This window comes from Pipistrellus kuhlii, unplaced genomic scaffold, assembly GCF_014108245.1.
Source record: "Pipistrellus kuhlii isolate mPipKuh1 unplaced genomic scaffold, mPipKuh1.p scaffold_m20_p_2, whole genome shotgun sequence".
In the NCBI taxonomy this organism is placed as follows: domain Eukaryota; kingdom Metazoa; phylum Chordata; class Mammalia; order Chiroptera; family Vespertilionidae; genus Pipistrellus; species Pipistrellus kuhlii.
Window position 1 is genome coordinate 1908379 of NW_023425515.1, and position 12705 is coordinate 1921083.

Sequence of the window (12705 nt, forward strand, 5' to 3'; positions counted from 1 at the left end):
ATAAAGTTCTAACATGTAAGGTGCTCTAGAGAAACATAAGAGGGTGTTGCTGTATCATCTAAAAATATGACACTCTTGATCCTGACCTGTAATTTGTATTTTCTAACTTATTAAAACGGAGACCTGCCTCATAACGAGGCACATTTTGGCATCTGTGAATGCTGCTCCCTGAAAGTAAAAATGAGGAAAAGAAGTGGTGAGTCACATTCATGGGTTTCATAGAAAAATATATATTCCCTGAATCAGTCATATCAAGTGGTCATCATTCAATATGAATTCCAATATTGTAAACAAAATAAAACATGAATGGATTCCATTTCCAACACTACTTCAGAACATTATTCAAACCCCTGGATTACCAAATCCTCAAGTCCTCGTGGACTTTGGGGCTGTGAACGGGAGGAACTGCATCTTGCTAACGTACATATTTGCTTCATTCGAAAGTCAAATATGCTCGATGGCACTTAGTGAAGTGTGCCTCATTTGTATTGTAAGAATGACATCATGGTCCTGTGAGTCCGAGTTTTTATACTCGAATGCAAAACCCTTAAAATTAGCAGGCTGAGATTTTAAATGTTTATTCCTTTAGGCTTTTGCTCTAGACCCTGTACACTTCCCATTATAGTCAACCCTCCATATCCACGAGTTCTGCATCTGGGGATTAACCAACCACAACTCAAGAAGAGTCTACTAGGCCAAAACCGGTGTGGCTCAGTGGTAGAGCGTAGGTCTGCAGACTGAAAGGTCCCAGGTTCGATTCCCGTCAAGGGCATGTACATTGGTTGCGGGCACATCCCTGGTGGGGGGGGGTGCAGGAGGCAGCTGGTCAATGTCTCTCTCTCATCGGCGTTTCTAGCTCTCTGTCTCTCTCCCTTCTTCCTCTCTGTAAAAATATCAATAAAATATATTTTAAAAAAAAAAAAAAAGAGTCTACTAGGCCGAAACCGGTTTGGCTCAGTGGATAGAGCATCGGCTTGCGGACTGAAGGGTCCCAGGTTTGATTCCTGTCAGGGGCATGTACCTTGGTTGTGGGCACATCCCCAGTAGGAGGTGTGCAAGAGGCAGCTAATCGATGTTTCTCTCTCATCGATGTTTCTAACTCTCTATCCCTCTCTCTTCCTTTCTGTAAAAATATCAATAAAATATATTTAAAAAAAACAAACAAAAAAACAAAGAATAGACTACTAGGGGAAAAGCCACATTGTTGATGTATACTAGTTAGGCTAACCACAGTTGCTTTGTAGACTTTTCTGTCATTAGTCCTGAACAGTCCAGTATAACTATTTGCATAGCATCCACATTTTAGTAGGTATTCTAAGTAGAGGCGATTTAAAGTATATGAGAGAGTGTGTGTCCGTTATATAAACACCATAGAAGCATCTCTGGATTTGGGGAAGTCTTAGCACCAACCCCACCCCCTGGGATATGGAGGGACGATTATATTTTCTTCCTCTTAGGAATCAAGAAATTTCTCCAAGACCCTTTCTTCTGAAAGGAATTTTATGAGCGGGCATTAGACTTTTCTGCCTGCCTGTCCACCCACAGGCTTCACACACAGACTGTTCCCTATTCAGAGTTCTTTGTAGTGTCTGTACAAAACCTCACTGAGAGGAAGCCTTCCTGGGACCCACTGGGACTCTGCATTATGGCTCTCAAGAAATTCCTCCGAAGGTGCCAACCAGGGACGTCCTTGAGAGCTAGGAGCAGAATGCAACTGCCAGTCCACCCGTGGCCCTGTTTTCAATTCCACGTACACATTTCATAGTCACTGCTTTTCCTCCCAGGATCTGCTCTGACTAAAACAAAAGCATTTTGCTATTTTTCACTTTCTGAACTTATACTTGTATCATCCTCTTTATACACATTCAGTAATCTTTTCTTAGCCGCAGCAGAAGCGTTCCGATGGGGCAGTTTTCTGCTACTCTTCCTACTCCAGACACCTGGTCCGGAAATCGTGTTCTTTAGGTTACTCATTATCTTTATCTTATTTGCAGCAACAGCAGCACATCTGCGGGGGACTCTCTCGGGCACCACTTTTGCTCTCAGAGTGTCACTAGGCATTTGCACTGCATCCTTCTGATTACGCAAACGTGTTCTCACTTTTGTATTGGGATCTCTGTCTCTAGGAACAGATTCTGAAAAACGAGTGAAAGTTCGTGTAAATGCAAAAATCTTGTAACACAAGATTTCACTACTTACATTCTTCAACAATACATTCCTAAACAATAAATGGCAAAGTTACTCACATTGCTAAATGAAAACATAAGTGATCATCAATTACGACCCGCTTTTGACCATGAAATAACCTTGCATCGCTTTATCTACAAAAGAAAGTCTTGAATAAGAGCTGTGCTCCCTCCACCTGGCATACTTCTAGGGGTGTCGAACTCAATCAGAGAAGGGGCCAAAATCTAAAATCCAGCCTAAATCGCGGGCTGAATGGTTTACTGAACAGTCATAAACTGTCATTGTGATGGAAACGCAGCGGAGTGCAGTGATGACAGCGCGGTGCGGGCCACATTGCAAGGCCTGGCGGGACGGATTTGGCCCGCGGGCCTTGTGTTTGACACATGTGCGTTTAAACCATCTGTAACGGTCACTGATAACGGTCAATTCAAACAGTAGCAGACTTGTGAGAATGGGGTTAAGTACTTTCAGCATCAAAGTCATTCATCTAAAATCTTAATTTTTTAAAATCTGAATTTTTAAAATAGAACCATATAGAGGTCTTAACTTTTGGTATCATTGCCAGCACTCCATGTTGAACTGCTTTAAAATATTCAATAGGAATTCTGAAATAATTTTCCTAGAACCTAAACAAGGAGGAAATCCCATCATGATGACCAGCGTCAGCACTATCACAAGGATTTAACTCTAATTTATACCAGCATTTCCTTTGGTTAAAGGAAAAAAATTGGTTAGTAGATAAAAAGGAATTTTATATTTGTTTTTATAGGGCTGAAATGTGGTTTTAATCCGAGATTTTCCCCCCCCAAATATTTGAGCATTTTATATAACTGGAATTGTTACATCCTAGTCTCATTATTCAAGTATTTCCTGAGCTAGGTATGTGCCAGGCACACAGAGGATCAGGGTAAAAATTCAGAAGCAAACTAACTCTACATATATGCAAGTGCTGTTGAGGACAACTAGTAGTGCAGTGCTGTGAGAGCATATTCCAGAAACAACCTCCCCTGAGGGCAAGGAAGGCTTCCTTTAAGGAAGTGTCCTGGTAGCCAGGAGCTAGCAAGTGGAGGGGCCACCAGACAAACAGTAGGACAGAGAGCCCAGGACGGCAGGTCCTCCATCACACTGCGCTGTGCTGAGCCACATGATGGTGGGCCTAACTACTTACTCCATGTTTAGCAAGTTAGGTGGAGCCAAAGCTAGATCTTCACGTTTCAAACACAAGATGAATTAGCCCGCTTCTGGGGCAGACATACTTCTTGATAAAAATGCACCCTAAGCTCATTAACCCCTGAATGTTAGGCCTTGTCTCTTGGCAGCCTAGTCTTGAAGTCATTAAAAATCAACTGTCTAGGCCGGCCAGCATCGCTCAGTGGTTGAGTGTCAACCTATGAACCCAGGAGGCTGCAGTTTGGTTCCCAGTCTGCTTCATTTCTTCCCTGGGCTGATGGCTCCATCCCCAAATAGGGGCTTGCTGGAGGCAGCCAAACCATGTTGATGTTCCTCTCTCATCAATGCTTCTCTCTCCCCCTCTCCCTTCTCTAAAATCAATTTTAAAACATTTTTTAAACAAACGTTGTGTTCAATGTAAATCAAAGAAATTGCAAAAATGACTTTTTGGCAGACTGAGCTGATCACCATGGCCACCCCCCTGGGACTCTGTGGAGTCACGTGTATATAAAGTCAGGGAGTAAAATGGGAAGTGGCTTCAGGGGCAGTTTTTTTTACCACCTGGAAGAATTTCTTCTTAGGAATTTTTAAATTGTAAACACTAGTTCTCTGCAAGCTAAGCCTAGATCCAAAGCCAGTCTTTAGCACATTAACTCAGTGTGGGCAAAAGCTAGAATATACAGGGCAGGCAAAAGTAAATTTACAGTACTGAGTCCATGTAAGTTTATTCTTAAATTATTATTGTATTTACTTGTATTACAATGGTATGCCTACTTTTGCCCAAACCTGTATATTAATATGCTACATCAGATAAACGGTTAAAACTAGATAGCAAAATTAAGGTGAAATTTGTACTTGTGGTAGGTAATACTAGTATTACTCAACTGCAGCCACTTGCATGTTGAAAAAGCACTAAAAGTGGACAACTGGTCCATTCTCAACACATACCCAGTTGACTAGCATCGACAAAATCCTATTACAACAAAGTTTTGTATGAAAAAATGATATTAAGCTGTAGTGCTGGAAGTACCCTACTTAGGAACCTGGTAAGTACTTAAGACATTTTAGTAAATGCTTATTTGTAACTCAAAATAAGGAAAAAGTTAAGATTCTACAAAAGAAACTGAGTGGAGTTTAAAAATTAAGGAAATCTGAACTTCAAGTAAGTGGGAGAGAATATGTGAAATTAGTTTGCATACAGCAACTCCAACTTGACAGAGCTCTCTCTCTAGTTTTATGTCATGAAACGAGAACTTCCTAAACAGTCCAAGCCCTAACTGCTTTGGCTCAGTGAATAGAGCGTCAGCCTGGGGACTCAAGGATCCCAGATTCCATTTGGTCAAGTGCATGTACCTTGCTTGTGAGTACATCCCCAGTAAGAGGTGTGCAGGAGGCAGCTGATAGATGTTTCTAACTCTCTATCCCTCTCCCTTCTACTCTGTAAAAAAATCCATATTAAAAAAGATATTAAGGCATTTGAATAACTTGTGTGGAATAAAAATAATACATACATGTCAGTGTTAATTTTACTACTGAGAACTTGGTAAATTACTAAGTGCTTTATTTTTTTTTTGGAAAACTAGTTTTTAGATATACAGGATAATTCAGCTAGAAGTCCAATTTATATGTTAGTGTACAAGCTTAAATTTTTTGGAGGATCCTATATGATAATAGTGTCACTAACAAGATAGTATTAGTCCTAGTGTCCCAGATGGTCTTGGGTCAGTCCCGTGTTGGAACAGTCAGTATGCTTGAAGCATTGCTGCTCTCCTGTAAAGGAACCCCTATTTGGGTATGGAAAAACTTCAGTAGAGTAGAAATCTACATCTGCAGTAGTCCTCGGTCAGGTTACTTTAAATCATGACTCACATCACTGTGTATTCTAAGATGGTCTGTAATGAAGAGAAATGGATATAGACAATACAGCTTTGACAGAAAGCAATAATCTTTTTATATTTTAAGAATTGTTCATATTCCAATTTTACTTTATTCCAATTATATTTGATACAAAATTGTTTTCCTAAATCCAAAGTCAACTACACATCATTGTTATAGAAGCATTTAGAATTTTAATCTGATTGGCATTTTTATTGGGTTAAAAACAAATTTGAGAATGGGAAAGAATGCGTGCTGCTGAAAACAATATACTAGCCTGTTTCTTACTTCTCATCGATTCGTGTGGTTGGTAGGTAAATCAATTCCATACAGAGGGGAAACCTTTAGTTGCAAATTATGGTCTCTTTCAGGTGAGCCTGTATCAGAGCGGGCGAGATTCCTTCACTGCTTCCCCTCACTGCTAAGCCATGAAATGACCAAAACTCGGGAAGCATAGAGCACTTAACGATATCCATCCCCCCCAAAGCCTGTTTTCAAACGGATCCCATGGCTTTGAAGTGTCTTTAGAGAATGCCTGTAAAATAATGTTTTCTGTAACTCTCTGGGTTTAACTGTTTACAATTTTCCCTAGGGGAGTTGGTAACACTAAGAAGTCTTCTGTAGTATGGAGTGTCAGGTCAAATGATGTCAGAAATAATTCCATAGAGCTGTTTTCCACTAGCGGGGTCACGTTTATGGTTTATCAGTGAACTGAAGTTCATCTATAGTTTACAATACACCCAGTGAGGGTACCAGAGAACCTTGAATTGTTTTGTTTACACACAGGCTTTCATCCCTAGAAAAGTTAACTGGTAACGTACTTAAGATTCTCACAAGCTTTGTGATGGGCATTTTAACTTTTTTCTAAAATTGTGATGGAAGCTCTCTGAAGTATGAAAGGGATATGATACTTATCTGCCTAATGAATTTTTTGAGACATCTCAAACTAAGGGAGGCAGGGTAGGGTATCAGAAGTAAATGCCGAGTTTCCAATTTACTTTATTGCTTCCCTAGTGAAAGGCAGTGGGGCCCAGACAATCCGGGCAACCCTACCCAAGCACAGCTCATGACCCCTCCAGTTCCCGCTCACCCCGCTTGTAACCCTGCTTAAGACAAGATGAGCTGCAAGGAAAACTGGCTCCATTTTGCTGACCTTAATGAATCAGCCAGGAGGCTTGAAGTCGTTTAAAAAAAGGAAAAAAAGCCTAAACTTATTATATTCTTATTCTTTTAGTGAGTAACTGATTAAAAAACTGGCCTCTAGATGAAAACGTGAAGGCTCAGATGTGCTGACAGTGAAAGCAGAGCTGTGTGGGAGTGAAAATTAAAAGATTTTTACCTCTTTGACAGGCTTCAGTAAAACAGTGAGAATTTTACAGGTGAACTGAATGCGTACAGTCCAAGGACTCAATATTGATCAGCACTTAGAAAATATAGCTCAATATATTGAAAATTAAAGATTCCTCTCACATTTAACCACTAATTGTAAAGGGCAACCATTTCCAAATACTTTCCCTCTGGAACCATCAGTAAGTAGGGTTAGCTGCTGAGGTCAAGTCTGTCGTTGGTCTTCTCATTTCATTAGGTCAGAATGCCTCTCTCTCAGCACTCAAATCCCCATGAAGTTTTAACAAATGATAAAACTTACCGTAAAATTAACTTCAAAACTAAAGCATGACCAGAAAATACACTGCAACACTGACCACTACACTGAATGAAACAATTATTCTTGACATTTATATATATACTCTATGATATGCTGTCAAACTTAAGAGCCTACTGATTGGTAGGACCCAAATGTTGTGACTGCCCTGCCCACTCTTCAGCATCCCTCCATCAAATCTGAAGAGCAATCCTTGATTGGGCAACCAGAATCTAGACATTTTCCCTACCATATTAACAATGTATTGATATTAGGAACAAGCTTGGCAGTGACTGGTAAAACCCTCTGAACTTTGAGAATTCCCATGTATCCTTAGGCAACATCTGCAATTTAAGAAAATAGTTATAAAATACTCTTTGAATGTAAGAAGAGGAACACAGCCCTCGTCATTATATTCTGTACACTTCAATCCTTTCTGTTAATTCACAATTGAGTTACAAGCAGGATTAGCATTTACTAATGTAGTTGGACTATATTTTCCCACAAGGTTTCACTTTCTCCCTAGCTTTGACAAATTTATTTAGTTTGGTCTTTCTATTCCCAAATACAAGAATAAAATGGTTAGGCTGCAAATTTCTTAGGGTTTCTGCTTTATTATTCCCCGATATCCACTGCAGAAGTGCACGGTGTACTTAGTGACAAAAACTTCTTCTACAATGGAGGAGAGTGGTTGCACCCTTTCATACCAGAATTGAGCTGTAATTTCCAGATGCTGTAAGAAAACTTAGTACTTGGTGACAGCTCCAAGACACCTGACAAAGTAAACATTTGGACTTAATATCAATGAAAAATATGGGGCTGGTATTTCAGCTATAGTAAAGGAAAAGCCAAAAAGACCTCATCTGGCCACTTAAATGTTTTTTGAAAAGTCAATTCGATTGAATAGAAAGAAAAAAACAAAAATATTATATGCACCTTTAATGACGTTCTTGCATTTTGATATACAAAACCCTCATTTTGTTCAGATGGTACAAATTCAGCTTGTACTTGCAGAAGAGATTAAAAATCCTTTCAGCCTAGTTTTTAATACTATACAGTGAAGTTAATAAATTTTGTGTTCTAATGTTCTTCTTGAAAAAGGCTAGAAGAAAGACAGGGAATGCAGTATGGACCCAATGTTACTCTAAATAAGAATTTGTACTGAAGATGTCATCAGCTGCTGAAGTGGAGAACTTGGTGAAGTGCTTATTCTTGTTTTTGGACCACGGTTAACTCAGGCGGTATTTTTACTGGTTTCTGGCTCCTTTTTCCATTTGCACTTCTAGATTTGAAGTGAATTTTCCTAAAACTTAAGTTCTTTCCTTCTGTTTCCTTATTATAAAACTAATTTCCTTTTTAGGTACAACGCTCTACTACTTAAAAGAAACTTTTGTTTTTAATGTAAAAGCTGTAACTGCTTTATTGTTTTCTAAGGACTACTAAATTGAGAAAGCATTTAATCAGAGATTTTGCCCTAAAATAAAAAAAGGGAGAACGACCATCCTAGGAATTATCTTGGGATATATTTTTTCTTTTATTCAGAAATTACTATACATTGTCAATATACCTATTTTTTAAAAGTAGAATATGAAAAAAAATGCTTTTAAAATCTCACCTATTTTTAAACATTTGAATTCTTTTTTCTTAATATGCTTGGTAAAATTAGTTACTCAAAGAAAAAAAAAAATCAAACCTAAGTACCTCAAACCTTTTTGTTTAAACCATAAATGAACCAAGTCAGAGGACTCTGGACATACACAACACAGTAGTATTTTTTCATATACCATTAAGTTTGTCAAGTGCAATGGAAAGCTATAGCCCTTCATCAGTTCACATTCAATTTGTAACCTTTTATCTTTTCTCACAAGAAAAACACAAACCGATCCCAAACTTATTAAAGTACATCTGTGCATTAAATCCCTGCCCTTTTCGCATAAAGTAGAAAAAAAATCAAACGTTCTAGTGCTCAATGTAAACATTTTGAACTATTAATTATTTATTAATTTTCCTTAAAGGTATTTAGGAGTGTGAGTCACATATTCAGTTAACCTTAGGAATAGCACCATGACCAAAAAAACCCCACAAAAATGATTCTCTCTATATAATCCCTTAGTTTTACTTCAGAATTTGAGAAGCTACCATTGCCAACCACACATTCAAAGTTACCAGGACAATTCTTGTGTTTGGTTTTTTTTCCAGATGAAACCAGAATACTTCTTATATAAATAAGGGTGTAACAATTTGGGGGGAAAAATGAACAAGTAGGAATTAGTTGACCAGCCAGTCAATGACCAGTTAATTTAGTCTAAAGAATAGTTCTATTGATGAAGCCTAAATGATCAAACTAGCATTTTACCAAAAGAATTCATGTGTTTATGAATGTATTCCATATTTATTTACGGACTTTTGGTACCATTTTGCAAATGATGGTAAACATGGAGTTAGAACCCTGAGACTAGAGATAAAATGGAGAAGCTTAAGAAAAGTTTAAATAAATTAATGGATATGACATCTATCATCACTTCTTAAAATTAAGAAAGTAAGAGCATTCCATTAATTTTTTCAGGTCAAGAGTGAAGGACAACCATCCTGCACCGAACTGTCTATCTGCACTTAACACAAGCTTTAAGAGGAAGAGCATCTCTAAACACGCAAAGGAGAGGCAGGCTCCCACCTCTCTCACCTGGCAATGTCTAGGAGAGAAAATACAGCTACCATGTCAAACAGAATAGATAACTGCAAAGCAACAACACTTAAGAACATTCTCTAACACTAATACCAGAGTCTGGTGCTTCCCCCTATCTGCCACTGTGAGGATACACAGGAGAAAACGGTTAATTTAGTCTGAAACCAAACAGGGCCAATAAATAGTAAAGGTGGGAGTACTGTAACATACCCCTTCGCTACAAAATATGTAAACCATTTGAATCAAGTCCACCTTCAGGCACAAACAAGCTAGGAATGGCCACCTATACTGTTTGGAGTAGCACAATCTTATCAAGTAAAAATATTTGGCTCAAAAAAAAAAAAAAAGTGTACTATGATATTTGATGATGTGATAAAAAGTTTCGCTTTAAATGGATTCCAAAATTATTTTCCAACAAAATATGACTTTTCTTAGGTTTAAACTAGAGGTCACTAATGAAGTTACACTTAAGTTGCCCCAGCAAAGAATGCTTGAGATTGCACTTGGCAGCAGTGAGCTAAAACGAAGAGATGGAGAAAATGTTTCACTAGTTTCCCATATAGATGAGATTTGCAATTGCACACTTAACAAAACTCAACCCTACGGTTTCAATAGAAATGGGGGGAACTATAATTTAAATACTCTCTGCGTTCTGTACACTCTATTAAAGAATAAACTCTCCCTAAATCTAAGGCACACAAACTCCTCTATGTCATAGAGTAAGACTATCAAAGACCAAGAGTTTGGTTACATCCCTCACATGGAAACCAGCAGATCATGAAAAGAAAATTATATAGCCTTTAGTTAGAGCACAATCTAAAAGAAAATGCTTGCACTATGGTCTGGCCTTAGGAATTAAAATATATGATCAAAATGTTTTATAAAAAAAAAGTTAAAAAATAATAATTTACCAGAACTTTATAAATTCAAGTTTATAAAATAATAATATTTTCCTTTAAAATAAAGAAAAAGAGAGAAAGACTCAACAGCATTTGGAAAGAAAACTGGAAACAATTTCAATAAAAATGACCAAATATGGTATAATGCATTCTACTCAAGTAGCCAGGGAAAGGAAAAAAAAAAAAAAAAAAAAAAGTGGTAGGTACCTTGCCTACTACTAATCATGGTAACACCTCCCATGATTACAATGTCCGTATGGACATAATATTTATGAAAAATCTGTAAACATAGGTCTTGTGAAATTGTTATGCTACAATATGACACGGGATAGAAACTACCACCTCTTGACAAATTCCAAAAATATCTGCATGGCACTTGCGACCATGAAAGTAATGCTCATTGGTTTTGATAACCAGGATGTCTAGTGTTTAACGTATTTCAAACTCTTGCTATATGTAGTTAAATACTGTTTAAGTAGATCTGCCCCCAAAATGAAGCATATTTTGGCACCTGTGCTGAATGCTGCTACAAAGGCAAGCAAGTGCAAATAAAAAATAACAGTCATGATTTAGTCACATTCATAACTTTTCATAGAAAAATATAAATATATTCCCTGAATTGTAGGACAAAAAAAAAATAATAATTTTAACAGCCAGGTTTCACCATAACTTCCAGTCCATTTCCTTTTTAAATGAACTGGTTTTCCCTCAAGGTCATAAGGTGCAATCATCAGAATCTAACACGTTTTCTAAGCTTCTATCATCATCCCCATCATGGTATCTCACAGTCCTTCTACCCTGATTTCTCGTTTTAATTTTGGAACGTCGAAGAACTCGCTTAGACTTTGCATAGTCCACATCCTCCCAGTCATTATCATCCACATTTAACCTAGGGCGCTTGCTCTGTCTTTGTTGCCTCACAGTTTTAGATACGTTAGCTGTAAAAGTTTTACCTTTTCTAACATTTACTTTTGCTTTTCCTTTTGTTTTCCTCTTTTTGGATTTTGTATCAACAGCACAGTCAGCATCTGATTCAGTTACAGATCCCAGCTCTGAATCAGATTTGGGACTAGTGTCGGGTCCGCGCTCTGAATTCCCTGCTGTTTCTGAGTTCTTCACATTTCCCGATTTAGGATGCAGTCTCTTCCTTTTTGTTTCCGGCTTCGCTGCTTCCGGAGAGTCCTGGATCGCTCCTGTCTTACTGAAAGGAGTCTTCCCATAGGTCCTGAGTCTTCTGCCATTCCACCTGCGCAGCCCGTAATTCAGTTCCTCTTCGAAGTTAGTCTCTGCAGTAGTTTTTTGCTCCAAAGTTGATGCGGGAGAAAATTTTCTACCCATCTCCCCCACTGGAATATGGCTTTTTGAATCTTCCTCTGAAGATCCAAACAACGAACTCTTCGTTCTAGAAGGTGCAACATTTTTGTGCCTATTGGTACGCCTGGCAGGCCTGGCCTTATGTTCTGAGTCCGGCATACTCTCAGAGTCGGAGTCTCCATTTAGAGGCTGGTGAATGCTTTTTGCGCTCCCTTCCGAGTCGGCCTCGGACAGCTCCCCTTCACTGGCACTCTGTTCGTCTGGCACGTCACAGTTGGCATCTTCCTCAGAATCACTCCCCATCTTCTCAGCTGTGGAACATGCAAACCGGAGCGGCTTCTTCCTTCTCCTCTTGCCTCTAGTGCACACGTTCTCTGAACCAGCATCTTCCAGATCATTCATGTGCTTAATCTTACTGGCAGCGGTGGCTGCACATCTTCGAGGAACCCTCTGGAGACCCGTTTTGGCTCTGGAGGGTTTCTTAGCCACCTTCACATTGCTGTCGGAGTCACTGGAACACACCCTTTTCCTGGAACCTTTTCTGCTTTGTCCATGGTCCTGTGATGTCGAATCTAAAAATTAAGAATATTCCTTTAAACTTCAATACAACATTTATATGACATCAGTCCATAATTCTTCATTCTTATTAACTGGGAAGGAGAATGGCAGTGAGTGGGATGGGAGCAGTGATGTGCTGGCCTCAGCACCATTCACAAGTATTCCCCTCAATAAAACCCAGGTCTTTCTAGCACAAACACCTGACATTAAAACAAGTTGTTTACATGAGTACAGACTAAACTCTTCACCAATACACTAGGGTATGCAAACTAACCACTTACTCTCAGCCTGCCTGCAGCACTTCTTAACTTCACAAGTTCCTATCACACCAACTTTTCATCCTAGCTTTAGCTGCCTTCTGCTCTTTTAAAATT

The 12705-nt window shown here is 38.7% G+C and overlaps 1 protein-coding gene across 9 annotated transcripts in view; it reads right to left on the reverse strand.

Annotated features, from left to right (window-relative positions):
• Positions 1-1780: 1780 nt before the first annotated feature.
• BRWD1 (bromodomain and WD repeat domain containing 1) overlaps positions 1781-12705 on the reverse strand; it is an 88193-nt gene continuing 77268 nt past the window's right edge. For all 9 annotated transcript variants that reach the window (XM_045585244.1, XM_045585245.1, XM_045585247.1 and 6 more), the window contains 2 exons: positions 11413-12345; positions 1781-2135 (listed from right to left, as the gene is read on the reverse strand). In XM_045585244.1, coding sequence (XP_045441200.1) covers positions 1816-2135; positions 11413-12345 — 1253 coding nt within the window. In that variant the 3' untranslated portion in view covers positions 1781-1815. The remainder of the gene's footprint in view (positions 2136-11412; positions 12346-12705) is intronic.